A 27,400-nucleotide genomic window follows, 5' to 3' on the forward strand; every position below is an offset into this window, starting at 1 on the left:
TCTTATAGTAATGTTTAATAAAATTAATATCTTATTTTAATAAAAAAATATTTAATTGTTCTTGCATTATTTACAATTTACAAACACATCCACGATTTTTTTTTATTTTTAATCGAACCAAGTTTCCGTTGAGAAGCCCAGAGGATTGACCTGAAAAGAAAATTCGATCAAAATTTTAAACTCGTCACGATATATTAGAACTCTTATTTTATTATCTCGTTCGTTAATCAAGGTCGATAATAGTATCCCACGTAAACTTACTTACTTTTTTTTGTTTTATTATCAGGACGTTTGCTTAACGAAACGAAATATTAAAAAAAATATCCATAGATAAACATATTCATATAAATATCTGCCCCGGCCGTGAATCGAACCCGAGACCTCAAGCTTCGTAGTCAGGTTCTCTAACCACTTGGCCATCTGGACTGCCCAAAGCAATGTGGCAGCCTTCGTTCGACACGTCCCCATAGTAATAATGATATTAAGCGCTCATACTCGTAAAGTTTTATAGTAATACTAGCTTTTGCCCGCGGCTCCGCCCGCGTGGTATTCGGTTATTCCTCGGGAACTGTGCATTTTTCCGGGATAAAAAGTAGCCTATGTCACTCTCGGGCCCACAAACTATCTCTATGCCAAAAATCACGTCGATCCGTCGCTCCGTTACGGCGTAAAAGACGGACAAACACACAAACATACCAACACACTTTCGCATTATAATATTAGTAAGTAAGTAAGTATGGATACGCCATTGGCACGAGGCAGCATGGACGTACCAGTGAAACAACCCGTGAGGCACATGTGCCTCATCGTACCGTGTACCTGTTAATATTACTAAAATTAGATTAAATTACATACCTTCATATTGTTTTTAAAGGTAGCCTTGTACCAGTCGTTTGCCCCTTCTCCCACTCCGTACTCGGTGAGCAAAGACTCTTCAGGCGATTCCCTGGTAAGTAGGTAAAGGGTAGGTAAAGGGTTTATTAGTTACGTAAGAGCTTCAAGAAGGAGGGGGTTCTGGAAATTTCTACATGTTCTTATCACAGGGGACAAGGGCTGAAAAATCTTACGTAACATTTTATAAGTTGAAATGTGCGATTTCTAACGTAGAGCGATGGATATTTTGGAAAAAAACGAGATAAGAGAATCCGTGTAATCTTACGTATCTTTAAATAGGGATAAGGTATGGACTTGTCATTTGCAACAAAAAGATTCCACACTTGATTCAGATTTCCTAGATTTCTAGATTCGAGATTCATTTTTTTCTATTGTGCAAAAAATAAATCATTTTCGTTACTTACAAACAAAAATAAAACTAATGATAATCATTAAAATTTTACTAATAGCAACTGTACAATACAAATATACAACAATGTAAATAAATGTAAATTTACAAAAATATTTACATTTCATAAAATCGGCTGAGGTAGCTAATAGAAAAATACGTCATCTACTTACCTATATTACAACCAGCATGGACTAGGTACTTCTAATAGATATAATGACAAAATTATCGACAATAATATACTCATTGGATAATAAAATACATGAATAAAAAATAATACAATACTATATATGTATATATAGTTTTATTTATATTTTCTACGAGAAATAGTGGTAAGTTTGGAGCCTATAAATTTTTAAACTTTATACCGGGAGGAGGGGATATATATACAATTTTGACTGTATTTATTTACTGCTACTTACAAATAATCAACAACTAAAGAAATCTATCGTTTTTGAGTTTCAAACGCATCAAACTTTGTTTGCGTAATAGATCAGTACCGTAAAACCAATAGCATGTTTTTCATTAATACCTATTTCAAAATGAATTCGCATTCACTGCTGATCCTATGGCCATTAATTTCCTCACAAACTCGTGTGAGAGTACCGTAAACTCAGGTTTCTATAGTCCTAAGCGTTCATCAATAGTCCAAACAGACTTTTTAACATTTCGAACAATTACAGAACTGCTAACGCCATCTAGGAGGTTCATCGTGCATTTTATATTGGATTAGGCTCGGACTATAGAAACCTGAGTTTACAGTACTGAAAACACAGCATATACATTGCCAGCAATTAATGCGTAAATATCGGTCGAGAGGGAAGTGTACTTTTCTGCTGCATAACTGATGAGTTATCAAATTATCGATTTCCATTTACAGGAAATCAGTGTTGTACTTGAGTAGGTATACATTATGTACAGAATCTCGTCTAATGTGTAATAGACATAGGTGATCTCGACTTTGAAAAGTGATCTGAGTGAGTTCGGGAGCGAGATGGAAACGCCCTTATGACCTTAAAATGACTGTCAGCAATGGCTGAATGAGGGAAGCCAATGATAGAGTTGTGGCGGAAAAGGAAAGAGGACATTCTGCAGTGAACAGAATATATTACTGTAGATTGACTAAGCATCTGTCGTAGGAAGTTTTACCCCCTTTTTTCAAAATCCATTGATTAAATTTATCTAACGGATAAATGTGATGCCGTCTCTGTTTGCTTTGTTCGAATAGACGGAGACGGCATCACATTTAACCGTCAAATAAAATTAAGCAGCTCTTTAGTCTGTACCATGCCCGGTTTTAAAACTGGCCTTATACTACGAAGGTACGAAGTGCATAATTCGAACTTCGTATCTTGCCGTCTCGCTGACGCTAATACCTATTATCTAATACGAGAGTGAGAGGGGCGGTAGGTACGATACGAACTTGGATTTTCGAATTTCGTAGTAGCCCCTCGGACGGCCCTATCTCTGTCGCTGAGTATCGTAAAAGGCGACTAATAATAATAATAGTAATGGGCAGCAGCACTTTCTATTGGCGATTACGAACTCCCGACACCAGCTCTGCGGTGTGGAAAGGAAAACCACCACACTATTTTCCTAAGAAAGTCGTCATTCGTTATTCGAAACTCAAAAACCTATAATAAAAAACTTATCCTTTTTTAAAACAACGTGGGTCTTTTCAAATTAGACATTTATTCTATCTTTTTTTTAAAGAAGTTGCGTAACTCAACTGTACTTTTTAATGATTGTAGGTACTTACTTGTAATCCAAACTATATATTTGTAACAAATTTGCAGTCAATCTGATCACTACAACCGGGTGAACTTTGACTTGCAAGATTTGATCCAAACAAACAAACATTAAAAATAAAAATTCTTGTAAAAACACATGCGAGAGATGAAGTGCGCTTTTCCGGACAATGGTGATCTATATACGTTCTTTTGGTCTAGGGTTGCCAACCATCCTTTTCCCAGAATGTAATGCTTTTTATAGTCTCCTGGCTCAGATCAAATAAAAAGTAAACATGGAGCGCGGTGAAACGCCGAGTGAGGCCGGTTTTATAAACATGTGTGCGTAGGCCGGTGTTGCCATAATAATTCTCAGTACCCCGATACTACACAAATATCGTTACCGTTGAATAACGTTTTAATAGCGTTTTAAATACTTTCACACTTTGATACCGTTACTACATTAAAATACGTTAGTAAACGTTTACAAGAAACAAAAACTTTATGTTGCGTGTCACTTTCTCACGTTTTAAGTCGTGCTAATAAAGAATAGCATTTATTACATATGTGGCTTTTACCCAATAACAGGGTAACTACAATATTATAATGGCAACACTAGTGTTGACGTTTGATTTTTATTGAAAATATTGGTTTTCGAGTTTACTTACGTGTGAAAAGTGAATCCATTCTGCTTGTTATTTTTGCACGAATAGTTTTTACACCCTTTCACTACGCAATTTGGCATTATTAGTGATATTAGTCGAAGTTAAAAATACGTTGTGCTTCACGGGAATGCGTTGCTCAAGTAATAAGGTTTTGGTGTAGTTTGGTTGCAAGTGTGCGTGCCACTGTGTTAGCACACGGATTGGTGTAGTTTGACCGGCCTCACTTTGTTGTTCGCAGCGCCCTATCTTTACTTTTTATTTGATCTGGGTCTCCTGGATAGATTTTAAAAACCGTCCTGGGTTTTGAAAGATCCCTGATAAGGTCATGTATTTAAAATTTGTAATTGTAATACGGCATTTGACAACTCCTGATTTTGCCATATCTTTATAATATTATGAAAATATAGATACTTAAACCCTTAAACAGATAGTGCAAATAGTGTTGTGTGTGTTTCTGTATCGCTTACTGTGTCTGGTGTACAATAAAGAGTGTTTGTATTGTATTGTATTGTGTTTAGCGAAAAGAAAATTTAAATCGGTTGAAAATTGGATTTATAGTTTTTTTGAAAAATCTATATACCTCTCTTCTTCAAACGCTTTTCACTATGCAGCAAGTATGGCAGTACTGGCGTGTGACGTCAGATGCCAGTATGTCTTTCTCTGTCTAATCTTGAATTTCAAACCTTTATAACTTTGTTATTTGTAAAGGTAGCTTAAAAATTGTTTTTCTATTCGATAACAGGCATTATGTAGTTTTAATTTATAAAACATATACAAAATAGTCAAATACCGTATTTTTTTACATACTCGATTAAGCTACTTTAATACAGCATTCTGTTTTTAAAACGAATCGTCTTGATTTTTACAACTTCTAGTTAATAAAACTGTGGTTGGCAACACTAATTTGTTCTAAAATCGCCTACAATCGCTTATACCCGATAAAAAGCGACTTAATATAATTATGCTAATAAAGTAGATTCACTTTTTCTCGCTGGCAAGGGCCTGTCCTAGGGATGCCGTCGCGACCGATGGGTTTGCCGCGTTTACTATTTTTTCGAGCAGCAACTGCGTCTGCATCTGAAAGTAAGAAAAAAAACAAGTTAAATAAAAGCTCTAACATCTGGTAGCATGGTGAACGAACGGTTTTGTTGCTCTGAGGATGAACTCTGGTTGAGTACGAAACACGACAGTTTAGCCTCCAAGGGTTCAAAGTGATACCATACACACACACAAACATCACGCCTGTATTCCCAAATCGGGTAGGCAGAGCACACGAAACGTTACCTTACCGTTACTTACCATTTTCTCTGTGTCATTCAAATTTACAAAAAAATAAATTCAACTTTATGTATGAGACCTTAAGTTTCAAATTTCGATGTGGATTTTTTTTATTGTATGGTGTTTCTCAGGTGGTTAGTGTGGTGGTGGTGATAATTGGATTGGCGTGATTTGTGCATGTTTTTACGGCGTGGAGGTGGAAAATCTGCATGAACACACATTATTGATATGAATCTCCGCAAAGTAACGCCTGATTCAACAAATTAAATAAAAACCTGCTATACTATATTACAAAATTTGCTAATCGCTATCGCGCAGGAACTCTGAATATTTTATCCAAATCAGTTCAGCGATTTATGCGTAAAGAGATAACAGACAGAACTTTCGCATTTTTTATATTGGCAAGAATTTTCGTCACAAATCTGACAGTTCTAAATAAAGCGGTGCCTTCATTTTAATTCCTAGTGTTCATCTGACAGTTCTAAATAAAGCGGTGCCTTCATTTTAATTCCTAGTGTTCATCTGACAGTTCTAAATAAAGCGGTGCCTTCATTTTAATTCCTAGTGTTCATAGTCACACTATAAGGAGAATTAGCCACAGTAAATAAAGGTGAGGCCACATGCAGTCGCTCGTCGCTCGTTTGCAGCGATAAATCTGGTCACGTGACCCCATTTTAAATGTGATTTTGAATTTCCCGCGACTCGAAAAAGTAGCGGCAAGTCGCCGCGTCGAGCAGCAGCGACAAGATGGCTGCTTGCAGGAATGATCTTGGTCTTGGAAGCTGATTTCTTAATCTCATTTAGTAGCAGTCGTGGCAGTAGTACAAATAAAAGAAATTGCAGTAAATGAAAAACCCCCAACGCAAAAAAGGGTGTTATTAGTTTGACCGCTATGTGTGTCTGTTTGTCTGTTGCACCGTAGCTCTTCAACAGGTGAACCGATTTGAATGCGGTTTTTTTTATTGAAAGCAGGTTTTCTAGCGACGGTTCTTAGATATGTCTCATCAAATTCGGTTAAGCCGTTTTTGAGATATTAAGCTTTGAAATATTTCAATATCGGGGGTTTTTCATCTTTTCACGTTAATAAGGTTATAATGTATAGAAATTTAGAAATAGAAGTAGCCTGGTCACCTCGTTGCCATTTCCATCGGCCGCGGCACGCACTTTCTCCAACTCCTCAGTCAGCAACTTAGATCTCTCGTTTACAGTGTTTCGATGTACTATAAAGGATTGTCTAGAAAAATAAAACAGAAATTATGGGAGCGCCAAAGTTCGCATACTCTTCGTTTGTCAGAATTTGTTTCCCACTGAAACCTTAAATTTAAAAAAAAAAAATGATCATTCTATAGAAAACTATAGGTTAGGTTAGGTTTGTTTTATAACAATTCTAAACAATCATTGGATTCAGAGAAAAAAGAGTTATGACAAATGATCATTTTGACAAACATTACATTCAGACTTTCAATAAGTATGCGAGCCAATATGGACCCAGATTTGACACATAAATCAATATTGTGGGACAATTTGCAACAATTTTTAAGATTCCATTTGGCACCCGCGATACAGACCCAGAGGCTAGTTCAAAGGCCGCCGAAAAAGATATAAAAAAGATGTTTTTTTTTATGGTATAGGGGGCAAACGAGCAAACGGATCACCTGATGGTAACCAATGTTATCTTTTGCTAAACTTTACCTGCAGCTTCGCACGCGAAAAAGTCTTTATTGATTGGTCCTATCTGGTGACCTATCGAACTGCCGAGAATTTCGGCATGGTAAAACCTACAATGCTGGCACTAACACGTTTGTCTAAATGAAATTATATTGTTTTCAAGTTACAATTGAACTCCAGTCAGGCATAAACCCAAGTCCCAAGGCAGATCAAGAAATTTCGGCAGATTTTTTATATAAGACGGGGAAAATGAGCATGCGGGTCACCTAATGGGAAGCAACCACCGCCGCCCATGGACACCTGATGTTCCTAGTAATCAAAAAAACCATTGCAAGCAACATAATCACGCCAAATTTCTGTCGCGTGATTTTGCACTTATGGTGTGCCATATCAAGCTAATAAATCCTGCCATGAAGCAGCAGTGCTTGCACTGTTGTGTTTCGGCGTGGAGAGTAAGACAGCCAGTGAAATTACTGGCACATGAGGTATCCCATCTTAGGCCTCTAGGTTGGCAACGCGTCTGCAATACCCCTGGTGTTGCAGATGTTTATGGGCGGTGGTGATCTCTTGCCATCAGGAGACCCATTTGCTTGTTTGCCATCCAGTCGAATAAAAAAAAAAAAACCTAGGTTGCGTAAGTCAGTACACTCAAAGTACACTAAAATACTCTAAAAAAAAAACCAATTTATAGCATAAAATAAACCAACTCACCGAATAACAACCATCTGTATCATAATGCCAACCAGCGCAAAGCCAAAGCACATCAAGATAATCATATAGTTGGGCATTTTTTTAACACCGGATACACCATAGTATGACTTGTTCTTCTTCGCCTGTGGCTCTTGTGCATTTTGAGTGTTGGTTTCATAATAGTAACTATATTGAGGGTTCTTGCGTAAACTGAAATTGAACATCCATCTTATCAATGCATCTTTTTTCTGCCTTTATAAATAAAAATTTGAGGCGTTAGGGCTGGATTTAGAGGCTTGAAGTTCTTGAGACAAAAACCGAAATAATTGCTGACTCATTGAAATGTTTTTTTTTTGCTAAACCTCTATTATGGAAGGGTCTATCCATGTGGAAACTTTGAGGCTGTAAATCCAGCCCAGTAAGGTGTTAGTGGTTTTTCACATACCCGTCATGTAAACCACTATATTCCTCTAAACCAACCTCTAAATTCAATTACAGGTTGTTACTTACTTTATCATATGTAAATACAAATTATTTTTGAAATACAGGTGAATGTAGTGCAATTTCTAGAGAACTCACTTATAAGGTACATGGGGTTTATACACATATGCATTGCTAGCACTGTGTGCCGCAGCGCTCGACAGGATATCGTACTGAGCCCTGCTGCTCGCTTTACTGAGAACATTGTATGCCTCTACAATCTTCACAAAATGCTCCTGTGCCTTTGCATCCTTGTTTTTATCCGGATGATACTGAAAATAGATAATTTAGTTCTTAAAGAAGAGCAAAATCTTTACTTTTTGTGCTCTTGTGTTTTAGTCTGAAGGTCTGGTAAATTACTAATCCTATCAAAACAAAAATGTGAAATGGGAGCCAAGTTCAATATTATGATATAATGTCTTGGTTGTTGACTTCAAGAACAAAAGAAATGAGATATAAATGGGTGCCAAGTACAATGGTCAGTCCTGAAATTTATTTATAATAACATAAAATATTTCAAAACAACTTAAAATATCATTTTGTCTCATAACTAGGATAATATATTAAAGGTCTGACTTGGCTGGTTTTCATTAGAGATGGGCCGAACATGGGTTTCACCAAACCAAATATTCGGCAATGATTGATTCCTTTACGTAAACAATCCAAGTCTGAACTTCTCTATGCAAATCACGTGGATGGAAGACTAACCCTCCTGCCCGCTACCCCCGCTGTACCCAATGTTAAGTAAAGTAAAGAGTAAAACTTCAACACATGCATTTATTTTGGGAATTACTTATTTCAAAAGTCTATTTTACTAAGTTGGTTTTTACATAACATAAAGCCTCACCGTACCTCATAAAAATAACACATTTAACACCAACTCATACATGGCTCAATACAGTAAAAAGTTTGAATACCACTTTGCCGAACATTCGGTGATTTAGCCGAATACGAATATTCGGTAAACCTGCCGAATATGCCGAATACCGAATATAAAACGAAGATTCGGCCCATCCCTAGTTTTCATATATGAATTATGATATAGCCTTTGCAAATGAAACATTTGGGAAACATGAGTTGGGAAAAGGCAGAGAACCGGATCTTAGACTATAATATAATCAAAATCAGCATGACAATTTGATTATGTCAAGATTACGTCTCTATCACAAAAAAGTGAATAAAATACTCAAAATAGGTAATGGATTTCAACTACAAGTAAAACAAGACCTAATAATACAACATCTAAAAGTAGCGGATAAAGTAGTTATTTTTTTTTATATATATTACGACTCTATCAGCCGATGATTACGAAACTGCATAACAAAGTGCTGTACTTACTTCTTTGCTCATTTGAATAAATGCCTCCTTGATCTCTTTATCCGTACAGTTTCTACGCAGATTGAGGACATCATAATGAGATTTTTTACCCAAGCTGAAAGCATGACAATACGACATCAAAATAAAATTTGTAATACGTACCAAAATATTTAGGTCCAAAGAAAGTCGTCTTACCTATACAATCTCACGTAAGAATTTAAAGACTTAATGACGAGTCGTTTGAGAATAAACATAACGATTTTGAACAAATTTTCTTTTTATTGTTGATATTCATGATATTATTTGCGAAATTAATTTCATTTTTGTTCGGGCCTGAAGTCTGACTGAAGTTAACTTTTTTTCCAAACGTCACATTTGACACTTAACAGCTGCTCTCCAAACTGTTTCAGTCGTGTGAAAAAACGCTGTTTGAAAAAGAAACGTTGTAAGAGTTTTAAGTGTCTGCTCACGATATTAAAAGTATTTTTACATGTACCGTCAAAATCGTATAAAATTGATGCTGTATAATCAGCGCTGCAGGCGTCGAACGCCTCAGCATAATGCTGAGTCAGCGACCGTTTTGCTTTCGCGGGGACCCACAAAATCGTGTGTATTTTCAATTTAGTGTTTTTTTTTGTTTTTTTTTGTATCTTTGTGAATATAGATACACAACAAATAAAATTAACCTAGGTACTAGGGTCTGGATACCTATCATCACCGTTATTCATCGATTTCGTTTAGGTACTAGAGGTGAATTAATTCGGCAATTAGAAAAAGCCACTCAGTCAAGGAAGTAACATGGGGCATTTTAAGTTGCTAGGGTGGCAAGCGGCGAGTAGGTACGGCGCAGCGACATAAGCCAGTACGGCAGTAGCTGTCCCACCTACTAGCTATAGCAGTAGTAGTGTTCGCGCGAGTATCGGCGCGGGTGGACGTACGGTCATGCGAGAAGCGGCAACTGGCAGGATGGCCGAACTCGAGTTCGAAGCGCCGCTCGCGCAAATCGAAGATGCCGACGACTGCCTCTCAACGGCCGACTTTCCGCAAAAAACGATCAACGGCAACGACATACATCTAAACAACATAAAAAATCTAAAAAGTGAAATGTTAAAAATGAAAACGGACTCCAATAAAATAAACGATAACGACGAGCCTAAACCGGTGAAGTGTAAACAGGACAATATGCAGAACGGAGAAGGTGACAATTTCACGGAGACTTTCTCCGGTTCTCTGGAGGACTTGGTGAACACCTTCGATGAGAAGATCACCAAGTGCTTCGGGAATTACGAGGAGAGCGTCGAGAAGTTGGCGCCTGTGCAAGTTCGCTCGCAGGAGGAAATAATGAACGAATGCCAGTGAGTACCTATTCATTACCACCTAATAAACACTTGTATTAGAGCGTATAATTATGACATCACCATTACAGTCATATGTAAAAATAAAGCGTAAAATTAAGCTAATCAAATCAACAACATCCCGTATTATCAAGACCGATTCATCCGACCTTGGCTTGTTGTAAGATTTTGCATCAGGCTGGAAATGCATTTTCTCTATTTGTAAAAAAATAAAACAAAAAGGGCGCGCTTTGCGCATGGCGTTTGTGACCCAAGGATCGATCGGCTTGGCGGGGGTAGAGGGTGGCGATGACGCATCGTACTACAATATCCTCACCCCACGCCCTCTGCCCCACTTGCACCCCAGCGACACTATTGTGGCACGCGACCATTGCTATGCCATTATTATGTAGGTACTTACTACATACGTCTGTCACCGAATCCGATCCGATAACTTGACCGCAATCGTATTTGTAGGTCTATTGACATAAAAACAGACACTAATTATGAATTCTAATGAGATATGGATATTGATACCATTAAATTTTTGGGTCACTTCACGATACACTATTCAATAACAGTATGTAGGTATCGCACTATAGCATAGCGTAAGAGAATGAGCGGCAATTTTTGAACACAATATACCATTGAATCCACAACTAATTTGTCGTGTACGAAAACTATTTATTATACTTACTTTCTATAGGTACTTAAGTGCCCTGTGGTAAAGATACCTCTCGATAAACTTTGAGCAAGTCGTTAAATAGTATCGCAAAAGATAATGATTTGAATAAACAACTCCGGGTAACGACCTATCTGATGGAATTAGCTCGTGATATTCTAAACGAAGCACTACTACTACCTAATACTAGCCGATATATTTCCTACTGCTACGAGTAAGTACCTAACCAAATAATGGTTTGTACTTACTACACAAACCATATCTCACAATTAATTATTTGGGTTCTAGTTTCCTCGCAGAGCTTAAAGAATTTCGCACAGATCGTAAAACTGCTTTGCAGATGTTCTTGGACGGGATTCCATTTCATTGTTAACATTGAAGTCACGAAAATTTACAGCCTCATTAACAGCCAAATTTAAAGGAATTCTCCGACGAACTTTAACGGCCATAACTTTCTTTTCTGTAATGGATAATTAAAAGCAGAAATCCATCATAAGTATCTCCCTATTGTGCCGTGAAGAAAAGATAAAAATGCTCTTTGTATGTTTATGGGAATTTGATGAAGCCTAATTAATTACAGCATTGTTTGGTTTTTTTCATCGTTTTGTTTTCCAATGCAGATTTCTATTGTTTACGATGTACGCATGCATTATCAAGTTCATGTTTACTAAGTGAGCTGACTGGATTGGAGTAGAATAGTTGGTATCGATGCCTTTACTTACTCCATAAATAGTACGCAGAAATCGATGGTTGCAAGTTGCAACATTATGAAGTACATAGTTGTAAAAAAATTAATTAAAGCGAGCTTTTTTGCTGATTGCACTTTTTGTTGGCTGTACTTATTTGCACTGTCATCCAAACTACGTACTCCGTACCAAATTTCATGTCTAACCGAACCCGATCACTATTTAAAGGGGTGACATTAGAATTGCCAGATTTAAACCGAAAAAACAGACATTCAAGTTAAAATAAATCTTAACAATCAACAGATGATAACGGTAACGAAGGATATGAGGTATCTTTTTGATATGCATTTAGCAAGTGAACACGTCACTTTAGTCACCTCTGAATCACAGAAACAATACCTTGATATCAGCAGGAACAGTCATTAACGTAAACAGAGCTCTACTTATTTTCGTATCAAGAATCTTTTGGAAACGATCCAGGTGACCCGAATGCCAAACACCGGGGGAAACATTAAATTGAACAGCGACCTGCAAACTTTAAAAACTCCGAATCGCTTTAACGATTTGCAAACAGAAAAACAAAACTATTGAAACACGATAAACATAATTATAGGTATACAATGTGATAAATAGCTAAAGTGTACGTAATAACCACAATGATGCGTGATAGGAAGTAGGCAACCAAAAGAAACAGGCAGACGACAGGTGCATGCATTGATTCCTTTCGTGATTTGAGTGTAAAGAGATATTGTAAAGCGGACGGCAGATGTGTGGCCACCTTGCGGGTCAAAATATTTTCGAAGGACACCTTGCCGAAAATCTGATCACCACCTTGTTGCTTAATTTACCATCATCGAAATAGTTACATTGTATGTACTTATTTGGAAACCATAAGAAACTTTAAGTGGCCGCTTTATAATCATCTTAAACACTCAAGAAAATTATTATAATTGGACAGTAGTTGATATGTAAATGAACTGCACGCATCTTCATTGACATTCAGTACACTTTTATTTGGTTGCGTCCGTTTAAAGACCACCTCCAAAATAAAGCGGTTTGACTTTGGTTCTTGCAAATTTTGCTAAGTTATGTCTTCCAACAGCCAATAAGAGGTAAGTGTTTTGAATTGTTAAGAAAGTGGTTATTGTGGCCTTCTTTCTCGGTACCTATTAATATGAATGATTTGTGTAAATCGAAATCGTTAGGTTGGTTGGTGGCATATTGTTATGCACAGCGAATAGACGGCACACGCCACTCGCTTATGCCGATGCACTCTTTGATGAATACAAAATGAGTTCTGTATTATCTATGATCGTTGACGTCAAATTAACAAAAAGTTTTTATGCGACTTGCAAATGTTTTGTCTTTGATAGTTCTTTTCACCGGCCACGTCTCTAGTGCAGTTAAAATTTGTTATTTCTTTCTTAATTCAAACGTTACCTCACTCTGCATTGTCGCTCATTTGTTACTCAAGGTCTCAAGGTAGGGTTTAACTTTAGATACTTATACCCATTTTGATGAAATAACTTATGTCCAATGTAATACCGCCAATCTATGCCACAGATCTATTCTCAAACTAGTGCTTCGCTTATCATCATAGGTTACCTCTATCAGGCCCGGAACCGGGGCAAAATCTTGATGGTGGAGGGGGCGCCACCATCAAGATCCCTTCAGTGTTTGAGAAAAACTGTTAAAACTGCCAATGAGTAGCATTTTTTTCTTTTCTTCTTCATTTCTTGTCTCTAGGATTTGGCGCCCCCATGAGACTGCCGCCCGGGGCATTTGCCCCCCCTTAGATCCGGGGCTGACCTCTATCAGAATTTAGTTTTCTGCTTAACTGGTCTAAAAATTATAAGTACGATACCTATGTCAGAATAACTTATTCCTACGAGTATTAGATTAGAACTATCGGTCAATTTAAGCATAGCATGTATAAGCATGACCTTACTTGCTCGCGTGTCTGGCAGTACCTAACCGTAAATGATTATAAAAAGCGGTTTCGATTTCCAAACACAAAAATGGTCTTAATTTAATCGTATCGTTAAATATCGGAGTTAATTGATGTAGCCTTAGCTTTCCAAAGCATTAGAATGGTTTCTTATTACGGGCATCATTCGTGTCTGTTAAGATAAAATCTCCGTTGAAACTTTGCATGTTCTCATGTTGCAGATTAGCATCTGAATAACCGTACGGTTTTAGCAGTGAACGAGTAACTGCTGGTAAACAGACTGACGCTAAACCTAGACTACATTTCACGAAAGTTATTTCGAAAGTTTAAATTTTTTTTAACTTTAAAAGGAAATCTTCTTATACGTTTACTAAAGTTTTTTAAGTTTCTCCAGAAAAGCAATCTATCATTCTATTAACTATTGTTATTACTATTTACTTTTTGCATCAAGTACAGTCGAGGACACTGAATCACGTACCAGTGACAACAACGCATTAGCAACAATGTACCCACCACATTAGTAACACAAAGGTTTCACCCTGTTACGTGATTCAGTTTCTTTGACTGTACGTCCACAGGATACTTTTTACTTATAAAATATTTCGTTACTCTCTCTCTCGCTCTTTCTGTCATCTTCCTTTCTTCTATCATCATCATCATACAAATTATCTGTGTATTTTTCATCAAAATACCGTGTAGTGGCAACGATAGGAACACTACTTGTATTAAATAACAAACAACGCTGCAAAATACTATTATGCACAAGTTGCCCATTTATTTTGCAGTGGCGCAATTTAACTTATCAGCCCCGACGGAAGCGCGCCCTAGATGTAACAAATTAGCATTATGCCTACTCCCTTCGCTCAGACCTTCATTTGCATATCAACATCTGAAAAGCAAAACGCGACAACCTAGAAGTTACCAGTTACATTATTAATAAGAGTGTAAAAAAATCATTGTTCCCATTTCTTTCAAGAAATGTTGCTACTTCTCGTCTCTCTTTCAATAGCAAACTACACTGAGCGGCAAAAAATCTGGCCCTCAAATTTATGCGAATCGGTAATTTTGTATGAAGAGTGGGTCAAATTTTGTGCCGCTGAGTATATTTTGGGTTTCATAGATTTTTCTAATTACGGTTTCTACTCACTTCACCAACGAAGTATATGTATTTTCCATTTTCAAGCACAATCTCTGCAATATTCCATTGTTGAGCAGTTATCTCGAGTGGTTCACGCAAAGAGGCGATTAAGTAAAATTGCGGAAAACAACCCGCTACTATCTAATTATGCCTTAACTTAAGTTATACCTACTGTATACCTGCCCTGCCTGCCTGTGTACCCTACCTTTAGCGGTGTTTCATACAGAGCCGGGTAAAAAAATGCTTATTACCCTGATTGTCGACTAGATAAAAACCTCGTACTTTTAGATCGGATTATATTTCTCTAATTTTTAATTCTTTACTGCCAACTAATGGAGAACATTTCCAACAGCACATATTTTATGGATGACTGCTTTATGCTTCTGTCGCCTGGAAAACTGATGTGTCCTGTAAAGAAGGAAGGATTAGGAATATCTGAGTGGTAATCCTAATTTACTGCGTCGTGCCCGGTTTTATAATATGGTGGACCCATCCCTTCATGTAGACTCTTTCCTTTTACAAGATGACTACGGTATCTGATTTGAGATAGATGGGCAGTAGCGCTCTTTATTGTCAACTACATTGTTGGGATGGTGAAGATGACAAGGAAAATCTACGATGATATTTACTTGAAATTTGTCATGAGGGTTATTTATTTTCAACCGACACGATCACGAGCACTCTGGTACTAAGAGTAGCGACATAGAAGAAGAGAACCTATGTTTCAGTGCAATGACCTCTGTTAGGTTAGGTTAGAAAAATTGGAAAAATGCGTACCTACTTATTCAATAGTTTCGCAAAACAACAAAACTATCACTTACCTCCTTCCGTCATTATACTCGTACCAATGAGTTGCTGACTTCACTTTGGCATTGCACTTTCCTTCCTACACGATTGTGTCTACTACGAATATTTCCTGCTGAATTCGTAATTTATCTGTCTCAAGTGTCTATAAAATGAAAAGCTATACCTCAATCTTTTCAATAGCACTTTCTTTCGCCTAAAAACTGTGTCCTACGAATCATTTCCCAACCTTAATTTATTCTGTTCACTTCAGTGTCATTGTGCTCTATTAAGTACATTTCTGCTAAGTACCTGCTGTTGTATCTAGTACGAATAAAATTCGTAATTTTAAATTAAAAGCTATAAGTACAGCTTTCAATTTTTCTAGTCGTAATCTGAGTTCTTAATAAAATTCAGTTGCAGCAGAAACTAGATACTTATCTATCTCAACATTATATGATATATGGCCACTTCCTGGAAAAAACTACATAGGTAGGTATATCGATTTATTGTTAAACTCAGTTTTCTTAGTAATGCCAAAAATTATGTAGGTACAAAATATGACGGGTACTTAAATGTCAAGTTTAAAAATTTAGATTACGTAGATAGATAAATAAAACGACGCGTTTTTCATTATATTGCTCAATCAAACCTGGCTGGTTTCGAGATTCAATAGAGATACTAGTGTTAACTGTACGCGACGTTAATTGGTCGAGCATATATATATATATATATCCGAAACGTTAACATTTCTTAGCCTTCACTTCACTGAGAATTCTAATAATGTTAAAAACAAACGGAGCTTCAGGGCTCTAATCAATTTTATTGCAGTAGCCTGGGTCATCAGCCATCCAAGAGCTGGTAGACATTTTAGAGTGTATTTGAGACAGCGTAGAAACATGTACATAATATTTATTTCTACAAACATTTAGACACAAAAATACAGCTAGCTAAAGTAAGCCTTCAGTGTACATAGTACGTCCTACCTAACACAATATGGAGCTAATTTAATCTAATCTATGCAAATTAGCGACGGAATCAATGAATTAAATATCTATACATTTAATAAAAAAAAAACATATAGGATGTTAATGTAAGAGATGTAATAAAAATAAGAGATGTTCTCTTCTTGGCAGAGCAGAAAAAGAATGTTTTATTTGTTTTACCTTATTCTATTTGGAACACTTACCACAATAGATATTGATCTAAAAATAATAGTGAGGAAACAATACCTAGATCGGATTATAAAGGCTTTGACGAGGTGTAATACGCATAAAGCTGTCATCAGACTACAACGCTATTGTCGATGCCAATGAATTTATAATATCTGAACGTATGAATTGAATAATCCTACTAATGTCAATTCCGGGTTCCGTTACTTGTACTATTACTTATTCTGTAGTTCCGTTTTTTGTTTTTGATGTACCTAACCCTAAAAAGTGAAATCATTCAACTCCTTTCTCTATGATCTCCATAGTTGGAAACCCTTGCTATAATTGTTCTAAGTCGGGTCAGACGGTAACAAACGATCGTCTTCGCGATTCCCACGCGTTGGCAGGACGTTGACCCCATGTTCGCGACGCGACTACCCACATAATGAAAACCCGCATGCTCCTGACCATACCTTGTCTATGGCGTTGACCTTTCTTGTAGCCTAGAAAAAAGAGAGTCAAGCTTACATCGTCAGTGCTTGCATTCTTATACCTGATCGAGTAAGAGACCTGCATAGTGCTAGAAAGCGGAACTTCAGATCAAACTCGGAATGTCATCTGCAGAAAAGTGTAAATTGGCAAAATGCATTTATGCCAGCCTTGTCAATAAGTACTTAAGAAACAATGTTAAGAACTGATATAGATTAGGTAAGTACCTGATTTTTTAAAATGAAGAAAGCCGCTACATAACCTGAATATTATAGTTTTAAATTCTGCTGAAACAGAAAATTTTGATTTGCATTAGGTGCGACCAAACCGCTGCTTATAAAACGGTGACGGCACGGAATCGCAGTGACGCACCGTATGCGCACCGTTTTTATCTCATGCTCTCCACACCGCTGCTTAAAATACGGAATCGCAGTGACGTGTCGTAAACTTCAGGTCTTTACCGAACAAAAGTCGTGACGTTTACGGCACGTCACTGCGATTCCGTACCGTCACCGTTTTTTAAGCAGTGGTTTGGTCGCACCTTAAATTGTAAGTAAGTACGTAATCTTCGATTTAAATTTGGGGCTGAGTTGCCTTCGGGGCCAAAGACCCATGACCCAGGTCCTTTGTTTACTTGTTTTAGTTTTTTAAATTGTATATTAGGTGCTTTATAGGATTTGGGGGTCGATTTTAGGTTTACAAGAATAGTGAAATACGTATAAGGTAAACGTATGTGTGCTCGTCACTGTCCAAATAGTTGGCAACTTTAATCTTATGTCATTAGTAATAGAGATGGCAGCAGGGTGTCGTCTATTTGGGCATTAGCATGACGAGCACTCGGACGTTTACCTTAAGGCCAGATCCACACGTTGGCACCATCCCGAAAGCCCGAAGCGGGACGCGGTTATACGGCGGAATGAGATGTATATTCATCTAATGTATCCATCTCATTCCACCTTGGCGCCAACGTGCCAACGTGTGGAGCCGGCCTAACTCTAGTCTGAAAATTTCAATACTGTAAAATAACAGGCAAGTTGGTAGCGTAATGCAGCGGGAAATTTTATGACTTTAAAGTACCTACAACAGGTACTGAGGTAGCAAATGTCATACAGTAGGTACGGTCACATTGTTCACGTCACTGCTGTATCACTTGTGGCAGTAAAACTAAGTAGTTTGCAGCCTGGACATTTCAAATTAAACAAACAACTAACCTTTGCCCGCAGTTTAACAATAGCAGAATTGAAATTCTGGGATCCCACTCCCACTTTAATTCCCATAAGATGGTGGTCTTTGTTTTCATTGTATCGAAGAACACTCATAAAATATTATCTCTGGACTTAACGATTGAGATTTTCGGAATTTATCTCGATCCCATTACGATATTGAAATCAACTATATATACATACGTACTTATAAAATGTCATCCAATTCCGCCGAGCCTTTTAGCGTGAAATATTAACCAACACACACACTTACAAATTTTCACATTCAATTTATAATAGGACTAATGGATCCCTGCAATTTTCTAGGACAAAAACTATTATGTTCTTCCTTCCTCGGAATCAAAACTATCTCCACGCGAAATCTGAATCTCAATTTGAATCCATTCAGCGGTTGTGACATGGTTGAGTAGCAAACATCGAAACATCTTCACAAACTTTCTCAATTATAATACATATTAGTAAGATAGGATGTAATAGAAAGTCATTTACCTACTTCCCTGTCAGCACATCAGGAGGTCTTAAGGCTTTAATACATTCCCACGCATTGAGACTAAACTCTAAGCTAATTTTTATACCACCAAATCCAAATTGAACTTTGATCAGTAGTTATTCAAGGTTCGTTTTGAAACACACTTAATGAGTAACTACATATTATTAAACTTGTAATATTCAAAGCGAAGTGTCTTAAGAGATGTTAACAAGATTGCATTAACATTAAATGTCGGTATGGCTTTGAAATTTAATCCCTTAAAAGCAGTGATGCAATAAGAGTCGCTTCTTAAAATCCTACAGTTTGTAGATGTTCGTAAGAAGAAGTGTGAAGAAAAAAAGAGGTCATAGGTATCAGTTCTAGCCTTACGATAAAAAAACTTAATCACACGTCTTAGATTAAGTATACTTACCTAAAATTAATGTTTTTACGAACTGGCAGGTGTTCAAAACATTTCCAACGCTTGGTTAAAAATTTTCTTGGGGATACGTTTAAAAAATTACATTAAAATAACTATTTATTTTAAAATATACGAGTAGGTATTTAGCCTCTCCGTGAATTCGTCGGCTGACTTTGTACTATGAGGTTCCGTCACACATTTAAAAATAAATGTGTGGGTGTAATGCAAGAATGCAACACTATTTAAAACATTTAGGGGCTGTTTCACCATCCATTGATTAGTGTTAACTGACGGTTAAATGTGATGCCGTCTCTATTTGTTTTGTTCGAATAGACGGAGACGACATCACATTTAACCGTCAGTTAACACTAATCAATGGATGGTGAAACAGCCCCTTGCATTGATTAAATATGCAAATCCGACCTTATACTACCTACTTACTAAGTGCAAAATTGGAACTTCTTATCTTGGCGTCCCGCTGACGCTAATATTATTTACTTAATACGAGAGTGAGAGGAACGGTAGGTACGATACGAACTTCGATTTCCAAATTTCGTAGTAACCCCCCTGCTCTGTTATGACATTTAACGTAAAAACTCAACATCTACAAACTACTCAATCCCTGACAATAAACTTGAGTTACCCGGTGAATGCTTTGAAACACCCGTTTATGGGTTTAAGGGCCTTTTATATGACTCCTATAAAGCTAATAGTGTATACGTGGGTGTCGAACAAGCTATTGTGTACGTAAAACGATTATATGGACGAGTAAGCAGTAATGGGTATCGAAGACGGGACTGTCAGCATATCGCTCGCATTTTAAAAAGGCCGCTGAAACGATTTTAAAAGGTTGTGAAGCAGCTACTAATGTAACTGGAGTACCTATAATCTCTCGGGGGTGTATTGGGATCACTTTTAGTTTTTTTTATACTTCTTACATGGTCCTCTTGGACGTCTAAAAGTTCTGTCAGTTAAAACAAATATACCACAACAACACTATTTATACTACTACTGTTATTTTTATAATGTTTTATGTACAATTAAGAGTTATTTATACAATGCAAAACCCACACAATGCAACACTATTCAAAGTAGGCATTGAATCTCAGACTACTAACACGGAGGAGACTCTTATGCAATCATTATCTTCACGGAAAAACAAACAACTTTAAATATTTACCTCCAAACCATTCTCACCAGGCTTTTTAATATAACTTAGTTTTTTATATAACCGGCATAATTTAGTGGACACAGCTCAGCCAGCAGTTCACAGCCAATCATAGATATACATAACCGGCGAGCTCTCTAAATATACCTACCTAAGTACATTGCTCTGATTACCTGATAACAACCACAAAGAGGGGCGCGGCCAATTTTACGCTCGAGTAATTACGGTACACTGTGCAACGAACGTAAACACGCCGTATTTGGAGCGATTTAAGTTAAATAATTTTCTGTTCAAATTTTCATTTCTAATACCAGCTTTTTTGCTGATTATATTTTTTGTTGGCTATACTTGCATTATTATCCAACTAACATATGTAGGTATTCCAAATTTCAAGACAACCCGACCACTGGAACAGGGTCAAAAAGTCAAAATGAACTTGCAATATTTGACGCAACAAACAACAAACAGCTTAGTTAGGCTTTTAACTTCTTAAATGAAAACTTTTAATAAAAAAGCCTAGATAGGTGGTAGATTTTTTTTTGACATTCTTAAGTGCTTGTTATAGCCTAAATTGAATAAAGATATTTTGACTTTGACTTTGACTTTGATACTTGCTTCCAACACAGAAGTTTTCAAATATCGAACGGTGAGGGTGAGGTAAGTGAGATGAAAAAGACAAATGACAATTCACTACGTGTAAAAACATACAAAGAAATTGAGGAGCTCCTTTGAAGCCAAAGAAAATGGGATGCCGATACCGCAGTAATCTGAATTAGGAGAACTTAGTTCGCTAAATGCATTACCAATAAATACCTTGATCTCAATACTGCCAAACTTACTAAATAGCAAAACAATCCGCATATCCACCAACAACTGCTCGTAATTACTGTCAAGTCTATTGGTATTCGCCGCGGCGGCGCGCTGCTATTTGGTCGTCTTTAGAAAACAGACTAAGAATCTAACTAAGGGTGAAGTCACATCTATCAGCATTGCATGTAATACAAAAACGCAATATTGTATGAAGTGCGTCCGCATGCGGAAAGGTGAATTGATGCGGACACATCTTCATACAATATTGCGTTTTTGTATTACAAAATGCGATTGCTTATAGATGTGACTTCACCCTAACTTTCTCAGTCCTTTACTAATGAAAAAACTGACAGAGGAAAGTCCCGCCATTTCACTAACTATAACTATGTAGTGAAATGCGATTACACCTTTGTTTGGCTTTATGCACTTATCACCATAGCTAACTTCTTGTCCAGTCTAAGTGGAAAACGCTTGAAATGAAATCGCCTGTAATCGCTAATCGTATGCCCAAACGCAGCCTTAACCGGTTTTGAATACAATCCTTTAGCCACTTGTTACTGACGATAATGCAGAGGTGATATACGATGGCGCTTTGTCATTCAGACCATTGTTAATTGCAATTAATGACTTCATTTAGTGAATAGACGTTGGACTAAGTGTGATCAGTGATCATGCACAGGTAGTACGGTTCGTCGAATTTGAATAAACTACAGTAAATGTACAATCATTCAGAATGGACTACCAAAATGAATGTGGCTTCCTTACTGGAGAGGTAAGAAAATATCAGACTTGCCCGAGCTAAAAAGTAGCCTGTTAATCAGAGATCATTGGGGATTTCTGTTTCAGAAGTTACCCCTGCCCACAACAATCAAACAAGCAAAATTTACATCTTTACTGTATTAAGTAGTAACGGATAGACAGGGATTTGGATATTTTTTGAAGAAGCCACAACTTTGAGTTAAAAAATATCTGTTTTTAGCACTCGTTGTGCTTTGCAGTGATTTAAAAATGACTGTCCTTGTTTGTCCTGGTTTTTGTACTGGTATTTCTACAGTGAAAATGAATTTCAAAGTGGAATTTTCCTTCAAATTATAAAGACAATATGAACTTGTTGTTCGATTCAAGTCTATTATTATAATATCAAGCAGATGCAGAAGCTGCGTGGCTTGTTCTCGGTAACATAATCTCGACTAGTGATGACGCCATGCCATATGTCGCGATTCCTTGAATCGCCAACACACCGCCCAATGCTCTTGCGCAGATTTCGTTAACAAAAGCGTTGATTTACTTAACAGCTATAAATCAAACTTTCCATGTGTTTCAGAGCTTGTATCACTTAATAGGAAGCGTGGTCAAGAAATAGAATTCTTAAGCTAGGATGCAAACTTTTGAGTTCTGTGGGTGAATAATTATGCTGCAGTCTACATATATGGTTATGGTAATAAGCATAATCGATTGCGTTTTAAGTAGTTGAAATCCAACTATTGTATGTAATGGTTTAATTGACGCTATTGTGTTGTTTATTTGTCATATAAGGTGTCATCTACTTTGGCAAAAAGCTTTCGCCGTGCTTTAGGACAGTAAGAAAAATCATGAATTATGATTTTTACTAAGTATTTAAAAGGAAGAATATTAACTACCCGCCTTTATAAAGGCCTAATGGTAGCCATGGCCATAGCTATAGCAGGGACCATGCCTCTTTATTTGATCACAAGTAATTAATAGAAGAAGCATAATAAATATAAAGTTCACGGGCGTTAATTTAAGTTCCTCAACCAATAAATAAGAAGCGATCGTTTTAAGAATTATTTTTAAATTTAATTCCAACTTTCTTTTTTGACACCTTTTACTAATTTTGTTTATAACTGGCCAGTATTTTCCAGAAACATTTCCCCGCTAGCAATCTGTTAACTGCGTAGAACAGAACGCACCCGGTCTCGTGACCTTCCATCAATTTAAAATAGATTACATTACACTGTCTACTCTCGCACTGCGTTCGTATACATGAGTTATAAGTAGGTGGAATACATTATATAAACCCAAACGCTCAGAAAATAAAGGCCGTATTCATTCGATAAAATTGGTCGTACGCTTTTTGATCAATTCTCAGTTTAAGTAGCAATAAAAGAAATGTCGTGGCGCTTTATTGGCTGTAAAAAGGTTGTCGGTAAAAGTTGCAACAAATAGACGCTCCATACATAGTCAAGTAAGCACATACATCATCATGGGTCATGTAGAACATGGCGTACCTACTGGAAGGTAAAATTTTGGGATGCCTTCCGCAAAATGGAGTGGCCACGGGCCAATCTGCTAACTAAATATCACCAGAAGCCGCTACTGCATGTGATTGTTTAGTTATGAAGATCCTTGGCAAGAAACGTCCAGCAGTGGACGTCTTTCAGCTGATATGATGACGATGATGATGACAAAATTTTGTCATAAAACCTTTAAATTTTAAAATGTACTAACTTATCTATGTTTTCGGCCCATAGGTACCTGTTACTCTTTTTAATCTGTGTTTACTCTTGAAGCTGCTTCCCAAGTTCTAATAAGTTTCCCAAAAACCTGAGCCTCCATAAGTTAGGGCATTGGCTGTACAATCGAACACAATCTGTCTGCAACCTTGCCATTATAGTACCGCTATGCAGCTGCGGCGTATTGTCACACAAGACGGATGGCACAAATGGTCCCATGTTCTCTATCTTCTATGGTTTTTGCATTCATTCGATCCGATGACCGTTATGTGACATGACAGTTATCAACGGTATGGCGGTCTGCGAAGAATGAATGAACTCTTAAGTTATAGAAAAAAAGACGCAATTAGTAAAGTTGTCAAAGAGGGACACTATACCTAGCGTTTATCAAATTCTATAATTGAGTTCTTGTGAGAAGTTATAGAAGACAGATATAGGCTACTAAAATATAAGATGCTGAAATAATGACTAACGCGTGTACCACTAAACAAGGAAGATTCACGTATTTACTTTCTACTTCACTATGACGTATCTGTAAGACGCATTTGAATTACCCTTGCTGAACGGCCCGCCTGGCAGCTGGCCCTCTAAAAGCCATCTGAGGCTAACAGCAACAGTACTTAATCTATCTGAAAAAAAAAATGGTTCTCTATCGTTTGCCCGAATGTATCGTTTTCTAGAATTTTCATTTGCCATAAAGTAATTTATTTCTGAAATAGTAATTTCTTCAGAGTTGATATTAAACTAACCTAACCTAACCTACTGCATTCTATATGATGACATTTTAAAAATCCTGAAAACAGCACGGCACTATATATTTTATGGCAAACGTTGGTATGGCAAGTGAAATTCGGGCAAGTAAAGGTAAACGGAAAAAATAATTAAGTATACCCTGGTATCACACTGTTTGCATACTTCGGCCACTTCTTTTATAACAAAAAAAAACACTTCATTACACCTATGAATGCACAGAACCATTGATATTTTTATCTTTGAGTAAAAAGGACAAACTGTACTTAAATTGTGAGACACACCAATTTTTCATCTCCATCCGTTTAGTGATCGGCTTATTCTTGAAAGAATGCTCCGAAAAAACAGACTAAATGTGCTGAATTCCTAGATACATTTCAGCTGCTTTGTTGATAAACATTTACACTTTTGGAATGTGCAACTTCTTGATGGTAATCAAAATGGACAATAATAATTATTATTAAACGTGTCTAATAGATTATTTTTGAGTCTAATATGGAATTTTAGTCAGAAATTATTTTCAATCCGCACCCGCTTGAGGGATCCAGCGACACTCTGAGCCTTGGATGCAAATATATATAAAAAAAGTCGCGAACACGTGCGTTAAGCTCTCCAAGATTCGATTGATGCTGATGATTGATTGGTGCTGCTATCTCGTGGGTGCTATAACCGATTTTTCACAATACGAATAAAATCATACGAAGCTATAGATTGGCATGCTACTGAACTAGTTATACCTATGTGAAACAACGACTTTCGGATACCACAGGGGACAGAAGAGCTAGCAGCTTCCTCACACAACGTATCAGGCTTGCTACCTATACAGCGAGGAAATGCTGCCATGCAGCATCTTTGGATCTACTCCGCGGGGCACCTTTTACAATTTTTTTCTAGTTATAGCTATAAAGAAAGAAAGAAAAAACATTTATTCGTGACATTATTACACAAAATACTATAGGTATAGAATTAAACTAAAAAAATACGTATCACGGTCACGGTTTAGTTATTACTTACTTTTATTTCACTTTTAGTAATATTTTTTTACTTTGTGAAAGATATTATGTAATGTAAATAATCAATTTTGTATGTAAGTATGTGTAATTTTCAAACTGTTTTACGAAATTAATGTCAATAATTATGATATTGTAATTATGTGATATAATGTTATATGTGATGGATTATTTAAGGTCCGCAATGTATTGCTAATTGAATGATTTTACTAGTAGGGCATTTCTATCTACCGTTGTACCCTGACGTTATCTCCGAAATTTTCGTAACAAAACAGACACAACAATACAATACTACACACAACAATACAATATTTTGGTGACACATCTGGTGACCCTGTTTTTACAGCTCGGAATCATGGACCGAGTCTACCTCCCAAATTTTATTGAAATCGGAGAGATAACTCAGGGTACAACGGTAGATAGAAATGCCCAGTAACTTAATCCGCTAGTGGGATGAGACGCGATATCATTTTCTTTCCTTCGCCACGACCCTGTCACACAAAACTGTGGAAGGCCAAAGCACTCAGACACTGCCCGGTCATGTCTGTGTTGACCCAGTTAATTAACTACACCGTAAAAGCGACAAAGGTGAGGATAGGTGTCCATTGCAGCCACACCTATCCCAACACGTCACCATGTTCCTAAATATTATCATGATTTATATATCCACTTATTATATAGCTTGGGTTTACCTTAAACAATTGTTACGTACCCTTTTACGTAACTAAAACAACTGGTAATTCGCAAGAATTTGTTTACAAATTATCCTCCATGCGGGGATTCGCATCAACGTCATAAGATTTGGTTTCATGTACGAGTCCATAAATTATTAAAACTGTAGCAGAATGGTGTGACTATGCATAATTTTTCCTCAACTCACCTCATGAACATGTATCGTTATTGAATGATAAATCGATGCATTTTAATGTGCTTTCTGTGTACGAACTGATTTATAGCACGGTTATCTAAGTTCAAGAGTTCAAAGTATCCAGATAGTGGCGTAATTTATCTTAGCCTCAAACAAGTATAACCTTGCCGAAATGTTTTTCAAGGACAGTCTCCGTCGCCTTGCCCCATCTCAAAGCTTCCCTCCCTAGCCCTCCCTACTGACTCGACGCGACGCATGCTCAATAGCCCTCGGCGACACAAACAAAAGAAGCGACACAACTCGAGACATGATTTATATCCCTCTTTTGAACCTTTGCGCTTCTAATCCTTTAGCATGCGCTCATCCATACCCCGTAAAAGCGGTCACGATCCTGTCATCCCGCTCAAACTATAACCCGTACAGCTAAAGAGTCCTTCTCCATAAAAGACTCATTAAAGCAAGCATGTCCTTTTGAACATGTTGACAAAATGTCATTTCACTCGCACTTATTATGCAGCTCCATAAATTACGGAGTTGCGGTTAACGCGTATGCAGTTACAGCTATGTATGGATGAGGCCACTTTTAACCAAGCCCAGGCTGCTTACTAATCACAGCTTCCCTGAAATAACCAGGAATTCCCGGTCAATACCATGCCAATTACCCGTCGCGTTACGGTGCATGCAACTGTGTATAGAAATCTATAGAGATATTTATGCTCTTTTAAAGCGGTACAAGACAGTATAACATGAAAAATGCGTTGTCATTTATGAAGATCTTTCAGCTAGGTACATTCAGGTATCATTAGTGTACAAATATGAAGTTTCAAAACGCATTGTCTTTAAAACTAAGTTATTTATATTAGCACTTAAATTGTCTGCAATCAATTTA

At 37.0% G+C, this 27,400-nt stretch overlaps 2 protein-coding genes and 1 long non-coding RNA gene across 5 annotated transcripts in view; 2 read left to right on the top strand and 1 right to left on the bottom strand.

Moving 5' to 3' along the window:
• Positions 1-41: 41 nt before the first annotated feature.
• On the bottom strand, positions 42-9,462 carry LOC141429738 (dnaJ-like protein 60). 2 transcript variants are annotated; one of them, XM_074090222.1, is made up of 8 exons: positions 9,303-9,462; positions 9,129-9,222; positions 7,890-8,062; positions 7,332-7,520; positions 6,084-6,186; positions 4,657-4,751; positions 856-946; positions 42-150 (listed from the first exon to the last, which is right to left on the bottom strand). In XM_074090222.1, exons 1-8 carry the CDS (start codon positions 9,359-9,361, stop codon positions 109-111), a joined length of 846 nt encoding a protein of 281 aa, XP_073946323.1. In that variant the 5' UTR covers positions 9,362-9,462; the 3' UTR covers positions 42-108. The 2 variants fall into 2 exon arrangements, with proteins under 2 accessions (XP_073946323.1, XP_073946324.1); XM_074090223.1 differs by lacking the exons at positions 42-150; positions 856-946 and having other exon boundaries at positions 1,320-4,751.
• Positions 953-2,177, top strand: LOC141429741 (uncharacterized). The gene is made up of 2 exons (XR_012451568.1): positions 953-1,899; positions 2,059-2,177. It is a non-coding gene; the product is annotated as an uncharacterized lncRNA (long non-coding RNA).
• A 489-nt stretch (positions 9,463-9,951) lies between the features above and the next one.
• Positions 9,952-27,400, top strand: part of Unc-76 (fasciculation and elongation protein Unc-76) — a 47,704-nt gene continuing 30,255 nt past the window's right edge. The window contains exon 1 of one of the 2 annotated variants that reach the window (XM_074090241.1): positions 9,952-10,462. In XM_074090241.1, coding sequence (XP_073946342.1) covers positions 10,050-10,462 — 413 coding nt within the window. In that variant the 5' untranslated portion in view covers positions 9,952-10,049. Of the gene's footprint in view, positions 10,463-17,377; positions 17,538-27,400 lie in introns of those variants that run through there. The other variant, XM_074090242.1, reaches the window with a different exon arrangement.

This window comes from Choristoneura fumiferana, chromosome 7 (genome assembly GCF_025370935.1).
Source record: "Choristoneura fumiferana chromosome 7, NRCan_CFum_1, whole genome shotgun sequence".
Taxonomy (NCBI): Eukaryota; Metazoa; Arthropoda; class Insecta; order Lepidoptera; family Tortricidae; genus Choristoneura; species Choristoneura fumiferana.

Coding starts and splice junctions, on each gene's coding strand:
- LOC141429738 (XM_074090222.1), bottom strand. CDS start 9,361: ATGTTTATTCTCAAACGACTCGTCATTAAGTCTTTAAATTCTTACGTG. Junction 7,521..7,889: donor AAACCCCATGTACCTTATAA/GTGAGTTCTCTA, acceptor GTTCAATTTCAG/TTTACGCAAGAACCCTCAAT. Junction 6,187..7,331: donor ATACAGATGGTTGTTATTCG/GTGAGTTGGTTT, acceptor TTATTTTTCTAG/ACAATCCTTTATAGTACATC.